This window comes from Oncorhynchus gorbuscha, linkage group LG16 (assembly GCF_021184085.1).
Source record: "Oncorhynchus gorbuscha isolate QuinsamMale2020 ecotype Even-year linkage group LG16, OgorEven_v1.0, whole genome shotgun sequence".
NCBI classification, from domain to species: domain Eukaryota; kingdom Metazoa; phylum Chordata; class Actinopteri; order Salmoniformes; family Salmonidae; genus Oncorhynchus; species Oncorhynchus gorbuscha.
This window is the reverse complement of record NC_060188.1, coordinates 35,472,622-35,485,780: the sequence shown is the minus strand read 5'-3', so window position 1 is coordinate 35,485,780 and position 13,159 is coordinate 35,472,622. Positions and strand designations below refer to the sequence as shown.

Sequence of the window (13,159 nt, the reverse complement as noted above, 5' to 3'; positions counted from 1 at the left end):
TGTTTAGTGTTTTAAGTATCGTAGACTCGTCAACAGAGATGTTAGCATGTTCGAGAGATTTCTCTAAGTCTTTAGCTGACACTCTAGGATTCTTCTTAACCTCATTGAGCTCTGTGCTGTTGCAGTCATCTTTGCAGGATGGCCACTCCTAGGGAGTGTAGCAAAGTGCTGAACTTTCTCCTTTTATAGACAATTTGTCTTACTGTAGACTGATGCTTTTAGAGATACTTTTGTAACCTTTTCCAGCTTTATGCAAGTCAACAATTCTTAATCTCAGGTCTTTTGAGATCTCTTTTGTTCAAGGCATGGTTCACATCAGGCAAACTCAAACTGAGTTTTTACAATTTTAGGGCAAGGCAGCTCTAACCAACATCTCCAATCTCGTCTCATTGATTGGACTCCAGGTTTTATTTTTATTTTATTTATTTATTTAACCTTTATTTAACCAGGTAGGCCAGTTGTTCTCATTTACAACTGCGACCTGGCCAAGATAAATCAAAGCAGTGTGATTAAAACAACACAGTTACACATGGGGTAAACAAATGCACAGTAATAACACAATAGAAAAAGTCTATGTACAGTGTGTGCAAATGTAAGATTAGGGAGGTAAAGCAATAAATAGGCCATATAGGTGAAATAATGACAATTTAGGATTAACACTGGGGTGATAATGTGCAGATGATGATGTGCAAGTAGACATCCTGGGGTGCAAAAGAGCAACAACAAAAAATATGGGAATGAGGTAGTTGGGTGTGCTATTGACAGATGGGCTGTGTACAGGTACAGTGATCGGTAAGCTGCTCTAACAGCTGATACTTAAAGTTAGAGAGAAATCTCCAGCTTCAGTGAATTTTGCAATTCGTTCCAGTCATTGGCAGCAGGGAACTGGAAGGAAAGGCGGCCAAAGAGGTGATGGCTTTGGGGCTCACCAGTGAGATATATCTGCTGGAGTTGTGTTCTACGGGTGGGTGTTGCTATGGTGACCAGTGAGCTAAGATAAGGCAGGGCTTTACCTAGCAAAGAGTTTTCGATGACCTGGAGCCAGTGGGTTTGGCGACGAATATGTAGCGAGATCCAGCCAACGAGAGCATACAGGTCGCAGTGGTGGGTAGTATATGGGGCTTTGGTGACAAAACGGATGGCACTGTGATAGACTACATCTAATTTGCATTAGTGTTGGAGGCTATTTTGTAAATGACATCGCCGAAGTCAAGGATCGATAGGATAGTCTGTTTAACAAGGGTATGTTTGGCAGCATGAGTGGAGGAGGCTTTGTTGCGAAATAGGAATTTTGGATTGGAGATGTTTGATGTGAGTCTGGAAGGGGAGTTTACTGTCTAACCAGACACCTAGGTATTTGTAGTTGTCCACATATTCTAAATCCGAACCGTGCAGAGCAGCAATGCTAGTCAGGCGGGCGGGTGCGGGCAGCAATCGGTTGAAGAGCATGCATTTAGTTTTACTAGCGTTCAAAATCAGGTGGAGGCCACGGAAGGAGTGTTGTATGGCATCGAATCTCGTGTGGAGGTTTGTAAACACACAGTGTCCAAACAAGGGCCAGATGTATACAGAATGGTGTCGTCTGCGTAGAGGTGGATCAGAGAATCACCAGCAGCAAGAGCGGCATCATTGATATATATACAGAGAAAAGGGTAGGCCCGACCATTGAACCCTGTGGCACCCCCATAGAGACTGCCAGAGGTCCGGACAACAGGGCCTCCGATTTGATACACTGAACTCTGACTGAGAAGTAGTTGGTGAACCAGGCGAGGCAGTCATTTGAGAAGCCAAGGCTTTTGAGTCTGCTGATAAGAATGCGGTGATTGAGTCAAGCTTTGGCCAGGTCGATGAAGACGGCTGCACAGTGCTTTTATCGATGGCGGTTATGATGTCGTTTAGGACCTTGAGCGTAGCTGAGGTGCACCCTTGACCAGCTCGGAAACCAGATTGCATAGTGGAGAAGGTACGGTGGGATTCGAAATGGTCAGTAATCTATTTGTTGACTTGGCTTTCGAAGATTTTTGAAAAGCAGGGCAGGATGGATATGGTTCTATAACAGTTTGGGTCTAGAGTCTTCACCCCTTTGAAGAGAGGTATGAACCCTGCAGCTTTCCAATCTTTGGGGATCTCAGACTGAGAGAGGTTGAACAGGCTAATAAATAGGGGTTGCAACAATTTCGGCAGATAATTTTAGAGAGGGTCCAGATTGATACGCCCTGCTGATTTGTAGGGATCCAGATTTTGCAGCTCTTTCAGAACATCAGCTGTCTGGATTTGGGTGAAGAAGAAGCGGGGGGGAAGTTTTTGCGGGGGGTGCAGAGCTTTTGGCTGGGGTAGGGGTAGCCAGGTGGAAAGCATGGCCAGCCGTAGAAAAATGCTTATTGAAATGATCGATTATCGTAGATTTATTGGTGGTGAAATTGTTTACCAGCCGCAGTGCAGTGGGCAGCTGGGAGGAGGTGCTCTTATTCTCCATGGACTTTACAGTGTCCCAAAACTTTTTGGAATTAGAGCTACAGGATGCATATTTCTGTTTGAAAGAGCTTGCCTTTACTTTCCTAACTGACTGTGTATATTGGTTCCTGACTTCACTGAAAAGTTGCATATCGCGGTGGCTATTCGATGCTAATGCAGTACGCCACAGGATGTTTTTGTGCTGGTCAAGGGTAGTCAAGTCTGGAGTGAACCAAGCTCTATATCTATGCTTAGTTCTACATTTTTTTGAATGGGGCATACTTATTTAAGATGGTGAGGAAAGCACCAGGCATCCTCTACTGACGGGATGAGGTCAATATGCTTCCAGGATACCCGGGCCATGTCGATTAGAAAGTGTTTTAGGGAGCGTTTGACAGTGATGAGGGGTGGTTGTTTGACCGTGGACCCATTACTGATGCATGCAGTGATCGCTGAGATCCTGTTTGAACACAGCAGAGGTGTATTTAGAGGACAAGTTGGTCAGGATGATATCTATGAGGGTGCCCATGTTTACGGATTTAGGGTTGTACCTGGTAGGTTCCTTGATAATTTGTGTGAGATTGAGGGCATCAAGCTTAGTTTGTAGGACGGCCGGGGTGTTAAGCGTACCCCAGTTTAGGTCACCTAACAGTACAAACTCTGAATATAGATTGTGGGCAATCAATTCACATATGGTGTCCAGCGCACAGCTGGGGGCTGAGGGGGGTCTATAACAAGCGACAGCGGTGAGAGACTTATTTCTGGAAAGGTGAATTTTTAAAAGTAGAAGCTAAACTTGTTTGGGCACAGGCCTGGATTGTATGACAGAACTCTGCAGGCTATATCTGCAGTAGATTGCAACTCTGCCTACTTTGGCAGTTCTATCTTTTTGGAAAATGTTATAGTTGGGGATTGAAATTTCAGAATTTTTGGTGACCTTTCTAAGCCAGGATTCAGACACGGCTAGGACATCAGGATTGGCGGAGTGTGCTAAAGCAGTGAATTTAAAAAATGTAGGGAGGAGGCTTCTGCTGTTAACAACATGCATGAAACCAAGGCTTTTACAGTTACAGAAGTCAACAAATGAGGGCACCTTTGGAATAGGTGTGGTGCTGGGGGCAACAGGGCCTTGGTTAACCTCTACATTATCAGAGGAACAGAGAAGGAGTAGGATAAGAGTACGGCTAAATTATGTATTTAATGTAGACAAGCAAAATACAATACACACTATGTTTGTCTATTGTTGTAACTTAGATGAAGATTAGATCAAATTTGATGACCAATTTATGAAGAAAACCAAATAATTCCAAAGGGTTCATATACTTTTTCTTGCCACTGTAGTTATTCACTCCACAAGGCAATCAAACAAGCTAAACGTTAGTATAGAGACAAAGAGGAGTCGCAATTCAACGGCTCAGACACGAGACTTATGTGGCAGGGTCTACAGACAATCACGGACTACAAAAGGAAGACCAGCCACGTCACAGAGACCGACATCTTGCTTCCGGACAGGCTAAAGACATTCTTCACATGCTTTGAGGATAACACTGTGCCACCGACGCGGCCCACTACCAAGTACTGTGGGCTCTCCTTCTACATGAGTAAAACATTTAAGTGTTAACCCTTGCAAGCCTGCCCAGACGGCATCCCACGCCGCGTCCTCAGAGCTTGCGCAGACCAGCTGGCTGGTGTGTTTACAGGCATATTCAATATCTCCCTATCCCAGTCTGCTCTCACTCAACGTCAACAATACAAAGGAGATGATTGTGGACTTTAGGAAACAGCCGAGGGTGCACCCCCATATCTACATCGATGGGATGGCAGTGGAGAAGGTGGAAAACTTCAAGTTCCTTGGTGTATACATCACTGACAAACTGAAATAGACCACCTGCATAGACAGTGTGGTGAAGGCACAACAAAGCCTCTTCAACCTCAGGAGGCTGAAGAAATTTGGCTCGTCTCCTAAAGCCCTCACAAACTTTTACAGATGCACAATTGAGAGTGTCCTGTCAGACTATCACCGCCTGGTAGAGCAACTGCACCGCCCACAACCGCAAGGCTCTCCAGAGGGTGGTACGGTCTGCCCAATGCATTACCGGGGCAAACTACCCACCCTCCAGGACACCTACAGCACCCGCTGTCACAAGAATGCCAAAACGATCATCAAGGACATCAACCACCCGAGCCACTGACTGTTCACACCACTATTATCCAGAAGTCGAGGTCAGTACAGGTGCACCAAAGAAACTGAAAAACAGCTTATATCGCAAGGGCATCACTGTTAAACAGCCATCACTAGCACATTAGAGGCTGCTGCCTATAGGCATAGACTAGAAATCACTTTCAGAATGGAACACTAGTCACTTTAATAACGTTTACATATCTGGCATTACTTATGTCTTATGTACAGTTGAAGTCGAAGTTTACATACACTTAGGTTGGAGTCACTAAAACTCATTTTTCAACAACTCCACCAATTTCTTGTTAACAAATTATAGTTTTGGAAAGTCAGTTAGGACATCTACTTTGTGCATGACACAAGTAATTTTTCCAACAGTTGTTTACATACAGATTATTTCACTTATAATTCACTATTTCACATTTTCAGTGGGTCAGACGTTTACATACACTAAGTTGACTGTGCCTTTAAACAGTTTGGAACATTCCAGAAAATGATGTCATGGCTTTAGAAGCTTCTGATAGACTAATTGACATCATTTGAGTCAATTGGAGACGTACCTGTGGATGTATTTCAAGGCCTACCTTCAAACTCATTGCCTCTTTGCTTGACATCATGGGAAAATCAAACGAAATCAGCCAAGTCTTCAGAAAGAAAATTGTAGACCTCCACAAGTCTTCATCCTTGGGAGCAATTTCCAAACGCCTGAAGGTACCATGTTCAAATGGACAATGACCCCAAGCATACTTCCAAAGTTGAGGCAAAATGGCTTAAGACAACAAAGTCAAGGTATTGGAGTGGCCATAACAAAGCCCTGACCTCAACCCTATAGAGTCAATTTTGGGGCGGCAGGGTAGCCTAGTAGTTAGAGCGTTGGACTAGTAACCGAAAGGTTGCAAGTTCGAATCCCCGAGCTGACAAGGTACAAATCTGTCGTTCTACCCCGAATAGGCAGTTAACCCACTGTCCCTAGGCCGTCATTGAAAATAAGAATTTGTTCTTAACTGACATGCCTAGTTAAATAAAGGTAAAATATAAAAAATACAATAAAAAATAGAAGATTTGTGGGCAGAACTGAAAAAGTGTGCGAGCAAGGAGGCCTACAAACCTGACTCAGTTACACCAGCTCTGTTAGGAGGAATGGGCCATAATTCACCCAACTTATTGTGGAAAGCTACCCGAAACAGTTTACCCAAGTTAAACAATTTGAAGGCAATGCTACCAAATACTAATTGAGTGTATGTAAAATTCTGACCCACTGGGAATGTGATGAAAGAAATAAAAGCTGAAATAAATCATTCTCTCAACTATTATTCTGACATTTCACATTCTTAAAATGAAGTGGTGATCCTAACTGACCTAAGACAGATAATTTTTACTTGGATTAAATGTCAGGAATTGTGAAAAACTGAGTTTAAATGTGTTTGACTAAGGTGTATGCAAACCTCCGACTTCAACTGTATATACTGTATTCTATACTATTCTACTGTATCCTTTTTGTTCCGCTCTGACATCGCTCGTCAATGTGTATTTCGTCTAAAGTCATTCCTACTTAGATTTGTGTGTATTGGGTATATGTTGTGTAATTTGTTAGATATTACTTCAATGTCCGAGCTAGAAGCACAAGCATTTCGCTACACCCGCAATAACATATGCTAATCATGTGTATGTGACCAATCCATTTTGATTTGAATACAAAAACGTTATGTTTGGAGCATATCCCACATTACTGAGTACCGTTTATTAATATTTTCAATCATGGTGGTGGCTGCATCATGTTATGGGTGTGCTTATCTTTGGCAAGGAGTTTTCTGGGGGATAAAAATAAATGGAATAGAGCTAAGTACAGGCAAAATCCTATAGGAAAACCTGGTTCAGTTTTCCGAGAGACAAATTCACCTTTCAGCAGGATAATAACCTAAACACAAGGCCAAATATACACTGTAGTTGCTTACCAAGACGACATTGAATGTTCCTGAGTTGCCTAGTTACGGGTTTGCATTAAATAGGAATGAAAATGTATGGCAAGACTTGAAAATGGCTGTCTAGCAATGATCAACTTGGTATTTGACAGAGCTTGAAGAAATTTAAAAAGAATGTGTAAATATTGTACAATCGAGGTGTGCAAAGCTCTTAGACTTAACTAGAAAGACTAAGATGCAATCAATGCCAAAGGTGATTCTAACATGTTTTGAATATTTTATTGAATAGTGTTTTTCATGGGGTATTGTGTGTAGATGGGTGAGAGAAAAATATGTATCATACATTTTCAGCCTGTAACGCAACATAATGTGGAATACCTTTACACACACACACACACACACACACACACACACACACACACACACACACACACACACACACACACACACACACACACACACACACACACACACACACACACACACACACACACACACACACACACACACACACACACACACACACACACACACACACACACACACAGTATATTCCTCTTTCTACTCTCTCCCTCTCTCTCTGTGTGTCTCTGTCTCTGTTTCTCTCTTCCTCATCCTAAACCTAAAGAGTGGCAATAGGACTGTTTTCCCTGCTACCGCACGGCAAGCAGTACCGGAGCGCCAGGTCCAGGACCAAAAGGCTCCTCAACAGCTTCTACAATTTACATTGACCCCCCCCCCCACCTACATGTACAGAGTACCTCAACTAGCCTGTACCCCTGCAGCCTGACTCAGTACCAGTGCCCCCTGTATATAGCCTCGTTATTCTTATTGTGTTACTTTTTATTTTAGCCTACTTGGTAAATATTTTCTTCCTCTTAAACTGCACTGTTGGTTAAGGACTTATAAGTAAGCATTTCACAGTAAGTAAAGTCTACACTTGTTGTATTCGGCACAAGTGGAAAATTAAGTTTGATTTGATTATGGTGTGGCTTACTCTTAATTTCTCCCTCCTTTAACCACCTCCTCTCCAGTGAGCCCAACCTGCTGGTGCGTGCCTGTAACCAGCTGGGTCAGTTCCTGCAGCACAGAGAGACCAACCTGCGCTACCTGGCTCTGGAGAGCATGTGTACCCTGGCCAGCTCCGAGTTCTCCCATGAGGCCGTCAAGACTCACATCGAGACCGTCATCAACGCACTCAAGGTCTGTCTCTGTCATGCACACGTTACACTCCGATGAGACACTGCTTTTTTTTTTTGTATTTACACTTTGTTTTAAGTACTTTGCTGGTGTTTGTAACACATTTTATACCTTATCTTTTTCTCTCCAGACTGAAAGGGATGTGAGTGTTCGCCAGAGGGCTGCTGACCTGCTCTACGCCATGTGTGACCGTAGCAACGCCAAGCAGATAGTTGCAGAGATGCTCAGCTACCTGGAGACAGCCGACTATTCCATCAGAGAGGAGATGGTACGTGTCTGCTTGTGTGTGTATTGTATGTTTTCCCCCTCTGAGTGCCTCTGGGTTTATGCCTGCATGTGTGTCTTTGCGTTTATGTGTCTGTCTGTGTTAGTGTGTAACCCAGAGGTCCCAAAACTGTGGGTCGCTTGACGTGAAAATGGTGTCGTCGGGAGAATTTCTAAAATCGTAAATTCAATGTCTCAAAATCATTATAATGTGGTTAACCTTAATCTAAATAGAAATGATTAGAATCTAAAAGATCAAATTAAACTAGAGAGCGCCCTTAGATCATGGGAAAAGGCCGCACTTGCTCATTGCACTTCAATCATTCCCACCATGAATGGCTGGGCACGCTACGCTATGAAACCACACACTATTGCAGAGACTGGTACAGTTGAAGTCGGAAGTTTACATACACCTTAGCCAAATACATTATTGAAACTCCGTCTTAGGTCAGTTAGGATCACCACTTTATTTTAAGAATGTGAAATGTCAGAATAGTAGTGGAGAGAATGATTTATTTCAGCTTTTATTTCTTTCATTACATTCCCAGTGGGTCAGATGTTTACATACACTCAATTAGTATTTGGTAGCAGTGCCTTCAAATGGTTTAACTTGGGTCAATCGTTTCGGATAACTTTCCACAATAAGTCAGGTTTGTAGTAGGCCTCCTTGCTCGCATATGCTTTTTCAGTTCTGCCCACACATTTTCTATAGGATTGAGGTCAGGGCTTTGTGATGGCCACTCCAATACCTTGACTTTGTTGTCCTTATGCCATTAAGTTATGGTTTCATTAGACCAGAGGACATTTCTCCAAAAAGTACGATTTTTGTCCCCATATTGCAGACCGTAGTCTGGCTTTATGGCGGTTTTGGAGCAGTGGCTTCTTCCTTGCTGAGCGACCTTTCAGGTTATGTCGATATATGACTCGTTTTACTGTGGATATAGACACTTTTGTACCGGTTTCCTCCAGCATCTTCACAAGGTCCTTTGCTGTTGTTCTGAGATTGATTTGCACTTTTCGCACCAAAGTACGTTAATCTCCAGGAGACAGAACCCTTCTCCTTCCGGAGCGGTATGGCGGCTGCGTGGTCCCATGGTGTTTATACTTGAGTACTATTGTTTGTACAGATGAACGTGGTACCTTCAGCCATTTGGAAATTGCTCCCAAGGATGAACCAGTGTGGAGGTCTACACATTTTTTTCTGAAGTCTTGGCTGATTTCTTTTGATTTTCCCATGATGTCAAGCAAAGAGGCACTGAGATTGAAGGTAGGCCTTGAAATACATTTTCTGGATTTTTCCAAGCTGTTTAAAGGCACAGTCAACTTAGCGTATGTAAACTTCTGACCCACTGGAATTGTGATACAGTGAATGATAAGTGAAATAAAAGGTCTCTAAATCAAATCAAATCAAATCAAATTTATTTATATAGCCCTTCGTACATCAGCTGATATCTCAAAGTGCTGTACAGAAACCCAGCCTAAAACCCCAAACAGCAAGCAATGCAGGTGTAGAAGCACGGTGGCTAGGAAAAACTCCCTAGAAAGGCCAAAACCTAGGAAGAAACCTAGAGAGGAACCAGGATAAACAATTGTTTGAAAAATTACTTGTGTCATGCACAAAGTAGATGTCCTAACTGAATTGCCAAAGTTATAGTTTGTTAACAAATAATTGGTAGAGTTGTTGAAAAATTAGTTTTAGTGACTCCAACCTAAGTGTATGTGAACTTCTGACTTCAACTGTATCGTCCGCAATTGATATAATAAAAACAGTATATGGGGTGGCACAGAAAGTCACATCAATTCCTTTGTCAGATAACACTGTTAAATTATGCTATTGCTAGCAATCAAGAGGACACTCTGACTGAACGACTCAAACTCCCAAGTTTATGCTTTCCAAATGGACTTTAGCTGTGAGGGCTGAGATGCCCATGCATTGACTTTTGTTTGCTATACATGTTGTGGGATGCTATTCACAAGGACATATTTTTCTGTCTCAATTCCCAAGCATGAAACAGCATAGAGGATGTTCAGCGTGCTGCCTGGCTATTTTGACCAAAAACAGATTCCCTATGGGATCGAATGGTGGGCTTTTGCACAGATGGGGCTCCGTCTATCAGGGAACAGGGGGCAGGCCTCTGCACTCTAGTTAGTAATGTGTCTCCGTCTGCCTTATGGACACATTGTATGATACACTGAGCGCAAATGGCGGCAGAAGAGCTAAGCACAGATCTCTGAGATATTTATTTATTTTAATTTTATTTCACCTTTATTTAACCATGTAGGCAAGTTGATAATGAGTTCTCATTTAAAATTGCGACCTGGCCAAGATAAAGCAAAGCAGTTCGACACGAACAACAACACAGAGTTACACATGGAGTAAAACAAACATGCAGTCAATAGTAGAAGAAAAATTAGTCTATATACAATGTGAGAAAATGAGGTGAGATAAGGGAGGTAAAGGCAAAAAAGGCCATGGTGGCGAAGTAAATACAATATAGTAAGTAAAAATAAAAAAAATACACTGGAATGGTAGATTTGCAGTGGGAAGAATGTGCAAAGTAGAGAGAAATAATGGGGGTGCAACGGAGCAAAATAAATAAATACAGTAGGGGGAGAGTTAGTTGTTTGGGCTAAATTATAGACGGGCTATGTACAGGTGCAGTAATCTGTCAGCTGCTCTGACAGCTGGTGCTTAAAGCTAGTGAAGGGGATAAGTGTTTCCAGTTTCAGAGATTTTTGCACTTCGTTCCAGTCATTGGCAGCAGAGAACTGGAAGGCGAGGAGGCTAAAGTAAGAATTGGTTTTGGGGGTGACCAGAGAGATATACCAGCTGGAGTGCGTGCTACAGGTGGGTGCTGCTATGGTGACCAGCGAGGTGAGATAAGGGGGGACTTTACCTAGCAGGGTCTTGTAGATGACATGGAGCCAGTGGGTTTGGCGACGAGTATGAAGCGAGGGCCAGCCAACGAGAGCGTTCAGGTTGCAATGGTGGGTAGTATATGGGGCTTTGGTGACAAAACGGATGGCACTGTGATAGACTGCATCCAATTTGTTGAGTAGGGTATTGGAGGCTATTTTGTAAATTACATCGCCGAAGTCGAGGATCGGTAGGATGGTCAGTTTTACAAGGGTATGTTTGGCAGCATGAGTGAAGGAGGCTTTGTTGCGAAATAGGAAGCCAATTTTAGATTTAACTTTGGATTGGAGATGTTTGATGTCTGGAAGGAGAGTTTACAGTCTAACCACACACCTTGGTATTTGTAGTTGTCCACATATTCTAAGACCGAACCGTCCAGAGTAGTGATGTTGGACGGGCGGGCAGGTGCAGGCAGCGATCGGTTGAAGAGCATGCATTTCGTTTTACTTGTATTTAAGAGCAATTGGAGGCCACGGAAGGAGAGTTGTATGGCATTGAAGCTCGTCTGGAGGGTTGTTAACACAGTGTCCAAAGAAGGGCCAGAAGTATACAGAATGGTGTCGTCTGCGTAGAGGTGGATCAGAGACTCACCAGCAGCAAGAGCGACATCATTGATGTATACAGAGAAGAGAGTCGGTCCAAGAATTGAACCCTGTGGCACCCCCATAGACTGCCAGAGGCCCGGACAACAGGCCCTCTGATTTGACACTCTGAACTCTATCAGAGAAATCACTGACGTCATGATCCGAGTTCCCAGTTGTCTTGAAAGCACCATAAAACTCATGGTAGGCTACCCTTCGCCAGCTCATATCTGTGTGAAGCTGGATTGAGTTCTCTCGTCTGCATTAAAACCAAATATCAATCCAGGTTGGATGTGAAAGCAGAGATGAGGTGTGCACTGTCGCCCACGCCCCTTGACTTTGAAAAGTTCCGATGCGACATGCAACACAGAGGGTGTTCTTTAATGGAAGCCAGCTAATGGGGATCCATAATAAATACAAGTACGAACAAGCACACCCATCTCATTAGTGGTGGTGATACGAGATACATTTTGTCAGACTAATTTGCAATTGACTGCTCTACATTGAAAGTATGTGATGGTGAGTTGAGAAGACCATCACATACTGTTAGAACGTTTTTCAATTGACTGCAATAGCTCCAACAAAAAAAGTAAACTTGGCTGTTAATAAAACATTTTAGAACTCACATGGGTGGGGCTGTGAGAATTTTCAGATATCAATATGGGGTCATGGGCCAAAAAAGTTTGAGAACCCTTGGTGTAACCTCTCTGTTCCCTTCTCTCCCAGGTGTTGAAGGTGGCCATCCTGGCAGAGAAGTATGCGGTGGACTACTCATGGTATGTTGACACCATCCTTAACCTCATCCGCATTGCCGGGGACTACGTCAGTGAGGAGGTGTGGTACCGCGTCATCCAGATTGTCATCAACCGCGACGATGTGCAGGGCTACGCCGCCAAGACCGTCTTCGAGGTAGGGGCTGCCCAAGCCGGATACGTCTGGATCCAATGTGCTCTTTTTTGTCTCAACTTGGAAATTCCTCAATCATATTCCCTGTACATTAGGGTGAAAATGTTTTTAAAACTATTGCAAAGGAAATCATAACCTTTTTAAAATACACTGCTCAAAAAAATAAAGGGAACACTAAAATAACACATCCTAGATCTGAATGAATGAAATATTCTTATTAAATACTTTTTTCTTTACATAGTTGAATGTGCTGACAACAGAATCACACAAAAATTATCAATGGACATCAAATTTATCAACCCATGGAGGTCTGGATTTGGAGTCACACTCAAAATTAAAGTGGAAAACCACACTACAGGCTGATCCAACTTTGATATAATGTCCTTAAAACAAGTCAAAATTAGGCTCAGTAGTGTGTGTGGCCTCCACGTGCCTGTATGACCTCCCTACAATGCCTGGGCATGCTCCTGATGAGGTGGTGGATGGTCTCCTGAGGGATCTCCTCCCAGACCTGCACTAAAGCATCCGCCAACTCCTGGACAGTCTGTGGTGCAACATGGCGTTGGTGGATGGAGCGAGACATGATGTTCTCAATTGGATTCAGGTCTGGGGAACGGGCGGGCCAGTCCATAGCATCAATGCCTTCCTCTTGCAGGAACTGCTGACACACTCCAGCCACATGAGGTCTAGCATTGTCTTGCATTAGGAGGAACCCAGGGCCAACCGCACCAGCATA

General features: G+C 43.3%; 1 protein-coding gene across 6 annotated transcripts in view; it reads left to right on the top strand.

Annotated features, from left to right (window-relative positions):
• Window positions 1-13,159, top strand: part of LOC123998858 (AP-2 complex subunit alpha-2-like) — a 57,676-nt gene that overhangs the window by 26,608 nt on the left and 17,909 nt on the right. For all 6 annotated transcript variants that reach the window (XM_046304065.1, XM_046304069.1, XM_046304067.1 and 3 more), the window contains exons 7-9: window positions 7,590-7,758; window positions 7,886-8,023; window positions 12,244-12,426. In XM_046304065.1, coding sequence (XP_046160021.1) covers window positions 7,590-7,758; window positions 7,886-8,023; window positions 12,244-12,426 — 490 coding nt within the window. The remainder of the gene's footprint in view (window positions 1-7,589; window positions 7,759-7,885; window positions 8,024-12,243; window positions 12,427-13,159) is intronic.